Source organism: Benincasa hispida, chromosome 6 (genome assembly GCF_009727055.1).
Source record: "Benincasa hispida cultivar B227 chromosome 6, ASM972705v1, whole genome shotgun sequence".
NCBI classification, from domain to species: Eukaryota; Viridiplantae; Streptophyta; class Magnoliopsida; order Cucurbitales; family Cucurbitaceae; genus Benincasa; species Benincasa hispida.
Window position 1 is genome coordinate 1,196,932 of NC_052354.1, and position 9,542 is coordinate 1,206,473.

A 9,542-nucleotide genomic window follows, 5' to 3' on the forward strand; every position below is an offset into this window, starting at 1 on the left:
ATCGTCTATACGATTTATACTTTCTCCAACCTTTACCAAATTCACCAAAGACCGCACTTTGGATTCTCACTCCGAGAATACCAAGGGCTCCATTTTGGTGGTGTCGTCCCCGCTACTGTTCACTTGTTCTTGAGTGGTCGTGTTGCTGCCGTTCGTTTATATGATCGTACTACTATAGCCGACTAGATTGCTGGGCGACAGAGCGCGCATAGAGGTCTTCTGCTGCGTAAGGGTTCCAAAGCTCGAAGAGGGTCTTCAACTGGTATGAGAACTTTTTCCCTTGTTTTTTAGTGTTCAAAGCATGCCTTTAATTAGTGTGTATTGCATAATTGTCTGTTAGAATGTATGTGTTGTATTTCGGTCATAATGAAATCAGAAAGATCCGAACGCACTCGTGAATGCTCTTCGTTAAGAATTTTTTCAGTATTATCATTGAAAAAGAATAATCTTGGGTACATCATTAATTTGCTAAAACTTGATTGGATTTAAAAGCAATTCACTTATAGAATTTGTTTATAATTTCAGAATGACGAGTTCGATTATACAATTGTTGGCATCAAAAAACTGATCGGGGATAATTATGTGACCTGGAAATCAAATTTAAACACAATACTTGTGATAGACGATTTACGACTTGTCTTAATAAATGATTATCCTCCCATTTAGAGCTCTAACACAAATTGAACTATTCGGGAAACATATGATAGATGGATCAGGGTGAATGATAAAGCCCATGCTTATATCCTTGCTAGCTTATCTGATGTTTGGCGAAGAAACATGAGGATATGTGTACTGCCAAAGAGATTATAGAATCTTTGCAAGGGAGTTTGGACAATTGTCCTTCACCCTGAGGCATGATGCCATCAATTACATTTACAATAGCCGCATGAAAGAGGGGACCTCAATTCGTGAACATGTCCTGGACATGATGGTCCACTTTAATGTGACAGAAGTAAACGTCGCTGTTCATTTTCAGAAAATTATGTTTGTTCTATAACAATTTCTGTTAAGAATCAAATTGTTAAAAGCCATTTGCAAATATATAGATATTTAAAAATGGTTGGATCAAAGTATAAAAAGTTTAAAGATTTCTAGATTTGACTGTAAACAAAGAGTTGTTAAGACAGGTTAGACGCGTCTTACTCAAAGAGTTGAGAGTACTTCAATGTAGTGGAAGGAAAGTGTGCTTCCTAGTCATTATTGAGAATAAGATGCAATCCCATATAGGTTAATTAAAAGTTATCGTACACTAACATGTTTACAATGATTCTCTTGGCTAAAGTATTTGAGAATCACCTAGTAAGACTAGGAATACCAGATTAATAACCTAGGGCAAGTGGGAGAAATATCGGATACGGGATACCGAATGGGTTTTCTGTATTTCTCTTTAAAACTTAGAAACCCAGTCTTATATATTGGATATATAAGTTACCACTGGAGTTTTAGTCCAAGTGAGAGTTTGTTGGGTTTTATGTCCTAAAACTCGTGGTTTGTAAACAATAGAAATTATTCTGAAAGTTCAATAAGGTGTTATTGAATAGATGTTTTGCTTATTAGAAATCCAATAAACCTAAAAGTCTCTTGACTATTATATGAGTATTTGAAATTTATGTGGAGACATAACAGTGGATCAAGTTCGAGTAAATAGTCAAAATGATTTATAGTATATGAATAAGGTTGGGTACCTTATTCTGGTAACACTATTGGATGCGACCTGCTCTATAATTGTTACAAAGAGTTGTAAAGTGCTACAAATGAAGTGATCCTAATTCGTTCATGTTATGACATGAGGAGTGGGGGGTGTCCTTGTGCAAAAGGGCTTGTACAAGATCGAACCACGAAATCAGTCACTCTTACTTGATAACATTGTTTACTGTTTAGTACTGACTATTTCAAAGCGATGACCTAGGTAACTTGACCTTAATCCTGAGCTAACTATGAACTCCTGTTTATTCGGATTATCCTTAATTTTGCATAGGTAAGGATTGGCTCAACAATGTCGACTCAATAACCTCCCATTACAGGGGTAAGACCGGATAGATAGTTGGGGACATAAGGTGCAAGATGAAATTCACTCATACCCGCTGTTAGGGATAGTAGAGAGGTTGTTCCCTTAAGTGTTGATTCTGATTCTTGAACAAGGGGCCCCACCCTCTCACTGGCTCGAGAGGGGACTTGATTTGTTGATTGGATCACAAAATAATTGTTCATTAGAGGATCAGTGAGACTTAAGGAACAAGAGGTAATTCGGGGTAAAACAGAGATTTGACCCAACCGTTATTATGAACAACCTGTGAAGGGTTAACTTACTAATCATGGTTATATCGCGTGGACATAATATATCTACAGTGAGGGGAGTTCAACTATGACCTTTAGTGGAGTGACCCATTAGTTAACGAATGGGGGGTTACTTCGGTCTAATGAGTTTAGTGGATTAATCTTTGATCATTGAAGCCCATGATCTGTAGGTTCACGAGGTCCCCCTACTAGCTCGAAAATGGATTAGCTCTAGAGTAGCATGATAAGTTAATTTGAAACGTTCAAATTAGAATTAAACAAAATTGGAGAATTAATATTTAAATATGATTTAAATATATGAAGGTGGAATTGTGTAAAATTAATTTAATACTTGATAGTCAATTAATTAGAATTATTGAAATTGTTTAAATAATTATTTATTAATTTTATTAAGAAAATTAATTTATGAAATTATTTTGTAAAATTAATAATATTGTCAATTTTATAAAACAAATTGATTTATGAAATCAATTTGAAAAGTTGAAAAAGAAGAAAAAACACAAAAATGGAAAATTGGGATTTTCCATCATCATCTTCAAGCAGCTCACCCATAAACCACCATATTTAAGCTTCAATTACTCTAAGAATGAGCTGCATCTCATGCAGCTATCTTTCTTGTATGAAGATCTTTTCAATTTTATAAAACAAATTGATTTATGCAATATATTGAAGAGATTGGAGCGAATTTGAGGCAACAATCAAAAGAATTTTTCTGAAAATTCGGTTGAAGAAGGAGTTCTTCAAGTGGGTTACTGCTGAGCTATTCTCCAAGTTCCCTTGATTCCAGCTTATTTTGAGTCCCAAAACTCAATCTAGAGCACCAAGAGAATAGTGGGGAAGATCTTGTGGTGGCCTACAACAAGATTTGGAGTGATTTGTAGCTAGAAATCGAGATTTCAAGAGTTCTACAAAGGTATGACTTGAAACCCATTTATTTCTGCTATAGCATGCTTTATATTTTGCCAAAATTAATGAATTAAAGTGCTTATTGATCCTTGTCGCTTCCGTTGCTGATGATACAGTCCAAAAATTGGTATCAGAGCATCATATAAGTATTCAATTTGGTTTAATTTTGGTGTGGTGGGTGTTCTATATGAGTTATATGAAACTGCTGCATTGATATGGTTTTCTGAGTTTTGGCTTTTAATTTCTCTTTGATTTCTCAATTAAATTTGTAATTGGTTCTTGCTTGATGAGCTTATATGTGTTCTCAAGATTCTGTAATTTATTTGGAGTCATTAGAGTTGAAATTAAACTGTAATTGAAGAAACAAATGAAGAAAGTCGAGTTGCAGATTCCAGTTTATCAGCCTCTGCTCATATCGTCATTGAGGTTCAGTGCTAGACGATCGTTTAGCTTCAGGCACTAGACGATATGAAGAAAAGCTAGACGATCGTGTAGCTACAGCCGTTGAGCGTTGAAGTGTTGTGCGCTAGATGATCATGTATTTGTAGGAGCTAAATGATGCATTTGATGTGCTATACGATGGTGCTACACGATCGTGTAGCTTCTCGTGGGAGTTAAACGATGCATTGAAGAGCTATGCAATAGCACTACACGATCGTTTACCTTTGAACGATAGCTAAGCTATATGTTGAGGTGCTATGCGATACATACACACACGTTCCACTACTATTAGTGTTTTGTTGGTCACCTAATGGACTATTAATGAATATTAGGTGAAATGGGATGCTCCAGAATTTTATATTCCTAATAGCAGAAGCAGAGGTTAAGCCACCACCAATAAAATCGAACACAACAACAACCAATTCTAGAGGATACACTTTCTGTGCTTCTTCTAACCAACGGGACACCTAAACTCTTGGCAAGTGAGCTTGGTTCTTGCTTCCTGACGGAACGGATTTCCCTCAATGGCGAAATTCGGCTTCAACCCACATACTGTGTCTGATACTGGCTCACATCTGTCCTGCTAAACTGGCACTCTTGACGCAACTGTGAAGTCTTCAATCTAACCCTCGTGTCTTTCCTCTTTGTTTTGTCCGACTCCACTAAACAAAAGTGGCTTTGATACCAAATATCACGGTCACACTTCTCCAATCGTACGGCACCATGATTCACCCATGATCATGGTCAGCCTTAAGAGATGCTTAAGTCTCAATTCACTTTTTGCTAAACTCTTTGAAGCTTCGTCCGACCTTAGGCGAGGATATTCCATCCTCAATCAAACTGAACTCATGTGGAACTGAACTTCATTCGGCCATACACGTCGCCTGTACATGTATTTTCCCTCATTTGCGACTCTAATCGACTTTCTCTACTCTAGGCCAAGTCCTGAGGCTTGACCTTGCCCATATATGAGGTTAAGGTCATCACAATGTAATGTCACATCACTCTTCATCATCTTGGTTCCCAAAAACACGCCCCCCCCACGGTTCTACATTGCTTCGTAACTTCACCAACATGAGTTCTCACCCTTTTTTGGACCAAAACAGGCTTATAACCCTCTACCGGAGCTTACCGGGTGACTTAGACACTTATCGGAGCTTTCTAAGACATAACAATGCTTACCGGGCTCTACCGGCCTATTTCGGTGCCTACCGAGCTTCTACCGGCCTAATGGGTCTCTTACTGGCTCTACCGGACCATCACACTGCTTACTGGGACCACTTAAGCAAGTATCGGGCCAATCGAGAACTATCGAGTCCCACCAATGCTTTAGGATGCCATCCCGAGTGTCGAGATATCATCAACTTTCTCTCTCCTTCTTGGGCACGCTTATCGAGAACCATCATCAACCGACCTATGGACTACAATACAACTCGGGACTTCACGGACATCGATTCATCCGGACATAATCGAGAGTTAGGCCTTTCTGAGCCATTGTCGAATCAAAATTGCATACCGGGTGCTACATCGAACCTCTGGCCCATGGGAAGGGGTACAATGCTGGCACACCCATGCCGTCCGACACTGTTCATGAGATCCCATTCTCAATGGAAGACGCCCAAGACACTTGCCTTGTAACGCTTGCCCACGCCATGATATACGTATGTGCCATGGGGTAGCTCACTTAGGCTACAAAGCCCAAGGGTGGTGGAGAGCTGACACTATGGCTCCCCCTATAGTGCATTCTAAACATTTTCCTCTTTTCTACCCATGCATATCAAATGTGACGAACTGTCACACACCAATGTAGAGCGCTCGTCTGAACTCCGATTGACATGAAATTCGACATGCTTTCATATCTTATCAATATGCATCTAACTCTAGAACCACTCGTCCAAACTCCCGACGGAACCCCACCTTCTGAGGTCACGGCCTGGGGCCCCATCTGGCCCCCACGGAGCTTGTCACTGACACCACCAATGACACGGTTACGTGTCTTTCTGCTTAATGATCAACATGGCATGCTTGCCCACTTATGTTGGTGTGTTGGATGATGCATTGTCCTCCTCGGTCACATCATGACGCTTCTCTTGGCCCTCTGTCTTTGCTAGATGTGTCGACACTCATGTGTCACCACTGTACTATCTGCACAAATGGGGTCACAATCTACTATCTCAAAGTTAGATTGTGACACTTGGCCGGGTTGTGGGTTTTGCGTGGAAGGATGAAAGGAGTCGTGTTTTGGAAGGGTTTCACGTTAGTTGTGGGTGAGTGGACATCTGGAAATGAAAGGAAAAAGAAAATGGGGGAGAGGGGAGAAAATGGGTTTTTTTTTTTTTTAAAAAAAAAAAAAAGCGGATCTTTAATGTCGGTTTTAAACCGACATTAAAGGTATACCTACAATATTGGTTTAAAATCGACATTAAAGATCCACTTTTATTTTTTTTAAAAAAAAATAAAACCGACATTATACATCCGGTTTCACTTTTTCCAACCAACATTAAAGCCCAAAATTCTTGTAGTGGATGGACAGTGATAGACCACTATTTGTATCTATCATGACACAGATAAACACAGATAATAGTCTATCGCAGTCTAGAATAGTCTATGATATTTTGCTATTAGTTGTAAATATGTTTAGCAGTTTTGTCATTTAAAATAATTTCTCTAATTTTTATGTATGATTTTTTTTAGAAAAAAGTTGTAATATTAGATGGATATTCCATATATGTAGAATAATGAAGAATGGGCTCAACTTTGGTTTTTTCCACCGTGAAATTCGATCTCATTCCATTGTAGCTCAATCATATATATTCAACAAAGATTCCAAAACCCATGTTTATACATAAAAAACAGCCTCTAGCAAAATTCTTTATGCTACATTAAAATGGGGTAGGAAATTTAATTATAGTATTAAATTGGATAATTATTTTAAATGGTAAAACTATTGAAAATATTTTTAAATATTACCAAATGTCACTATCTATCTATCACTAATCGATAGTAATAGACATCTATAAATATTATATGTATCTTGGTGTCTATCAATTATAAATAGTGATATTTTGTTATATTTATAAATAAGTTATCTTATTATTATAAATTCGAATATATATATATATATATATATTATATAATGATAATATATATGTCTGTTATTTATTTTTTTTATATAAACCATATCAAAATTTATCTCCTTCACGATCTCTTATTTTCTTTCCCTTTAAATCTGGAATAGAGCTTAAAAAATAAAATAAAAAATAAAATTGATTATCTACAAACAAAACAATATTTACTAAATTTTATATGATTGTAAGAAAGGTAAAAACACCACAAGTTGCTAAAGCGAGCATAGCTAAATTGACTTGCAAACATGTTAGTAACCACAAGATCTATAGTTCGAATCTCACTACCTCTAATTGTATAAAAAAAAATAACACCAACAACTCAACCAATCATGTCGGTAATTAATACATCATTTAATGAGGGGGTAATAAAGCCCCAAAATCTAATTAATGGTCTAAATTGACATACCGTTGAGAGTGCTTTATGTAACTCATAAATCAAGACGGTTGTCAACTTCATTTTTCACCTATTGAAAATAAACTCAGTCCATGTCTACACCACATTTAACTAAACTATGTTGGATCTTATTTCAACCATCTTTACATTACTAATAGCATCGAAAATGTATTATCTGGCTCCACTTAATTCGGGTTTGTACTTGAATTTCATGTGTTTATTTGGTTATTTTTATAGGTATCGAGCATTTAAGAGGTATAATTGACCATAAGAAGTCATTTGGGGTTAATTTGGAGAAATTTGAAGTCAAATCGAGTATTCAGGCTTTAAAGGAGGTAAATTACTAAAATACCCCTATACTGAGTATCGCAGTGCTTCCTCAAATGTATAGCTACTTTCAAAGGAGGTTTGAATGCATGCCCAGGAGTGTCACAACACCCGCCCTACGCCTTTGCACTCCGCTACAAGGTAGTAGCTAAAAACATATAAGAGCATTGCAACGTTGCCATAAGTGTTGCAACACTACAAATTGATGGAAGAGGAGCTCCACGCGCGCATCTGGCAAAAACTTGAGGAGCGTTGTAACGCCGCTCCTACATTGAGGCTTATGCTTCGATTGGAGCGTTGCAAGGCTGTCCTCAATATTGCAAAGCTACACCTATTTTATAAATATGATTTTTTTTTGCCGCCTAGGTCAGATTATCACGCTGATCTACCAAGCCAGTTCCCACACCAGTTTCTCTCCTCTTTTATTCTTTTTTAGTCTGAGAATGTATAAAACGATACCTTGACATTTTTCATAAATATTATGAGCTAAGGTAATCATTTCTAGTTTGGGTTTAGGATTTTCCTACCTATTTGATGTATTTGTAAGTTTTTGAACAAGTTTATTGTAATAGTCAGATTTAAATATATTTTTGGATGTTTATGGTTATATTATTAGACGCTTGAAAATTTTATAATTATCGGTTTTGATTGATATTTGATATGTGACATTTAATCTTGCGTTAATCAACTAAAAGCAGTAAGTTAGGTTAGCTTGCAAATCATTTAGATGAGTATTGTTCTAAGTAACCTAGACTCAAATCAACCGAATATTTAATTAAAGTTGTTCCTATTAAATGTTCAACCTAATTTTGTCCTAGTTCTTAATGCAATTAGGCCAAATTAAATTATAATGTTGTTCATCAATTTAAATGGACTAATTAGTTGTTTAGGTCGAATTACTGGTTGTTCCAATTAATTTGGTTAGGTATAAACAATTGATTGACTCTACTAATGAGAATTCTATGATCAAATGAATTGAATAGGAGAATTCTATCACAACCCAAGCTAGGCTTTCTTAAATTGAATTTCATCATTTTATTTTATTTTATGAATTTAAATTTATTTGTAAAAACAATCTTCAAACCCTTTAGTTACACTTGGATTGAAAACATTTTAATTGAGAAACTCGAGGATTCCCTGAATTCGAGTGACTTAAATAATGAATAATCAGTAACATTGAATTCTGCCTTTTTTGTTTAATTTTTTTTTTTTTTTTTTAAAAAAATCAACGTTGACATGAAATACTCCATAAAAAAAGGAACCAACATTTGTGGACAATGTTGAACATTTCTCAACTCTTAATTAAAGCTGGTCAATTGAGCCCTAATTTAGAACAAATTCTAACATCATAGGAAGTGCCAATTCCAAACTACCACGTGGCATTCAAATTACTTACTTGTGGCATTACACGTGTCAAGTAGTGATTGGATTGTAACTACTATATAACCCCAACAAATTTGATTTTCTAAATCAACAAAACACTAAAACCATTTTCACCGAGTCTTTAATTAACCCTCAAGTTCTAAGCTCCTAATTTCTGTGTTTTTAAAATTCATTATAAAAAATAATGGATAACTCTCAAAAAATGAAATATCATGCTGGAGAAGCCAAGGGTCAAACTCAGGTTTTTAAATTTAACCATCTTACTCTTTTATCAATTCATATTACATTATTATATTTTTAATATTTTATGGTAAAATTGATTATAAAATGATTTGGTATCAATTGTTTAATATAATAATTTTTTCCTCAATGGGTTTGTGTGTGTTATTTGTTAATATCACTTTTTATTCTTTTATTTCATGGATTCTATATTGCTTTTATTAGTTGTGTTGAAGCATTTCCATGCCTAGCTTGTACGATTAAGGAGTGATAGAGTAACATATTAGTTTGTGTTGTTATGCAGGAGAAGGTGAGCAATATGATGGACAAGGCAGCTGATGCAGCTCAATCAGCTAAAGAATCAATGCAAGAAGCAGGGCAACAGGTGAAGGCCAAAGTACAAGGAGCTGCTGATGTTGTCAAGGATGCAATTAACAAATGAAAAC

General features: G+C 35.8%; 1 protein-coding gene across 1 annotated transcript; it reads left to right on the forward strand.

The window, feature by feature from the left end:
- The first annotated feature begins 8,987 nt into the window (after positions 1-8,987).
- On the forward strand, positions 8,988-9,542 carry LOC120080474 (late embryogenesis abundant protein 2-like). The gene is made up of 2 exons (XM_039035135.1): positions 8,988-9,118; positions 9,401-9,542. Exons 1-2 carry the CDS (start codon positions 9,062-9,064, stop codon positions 9,536-9,538), a joined length of 195 nt encoding a protein of 64 aa, XP_038891063.1. The 5' UTR covers positions 8,988-9,061; the 3' UTR covers positions 9,539-9,542.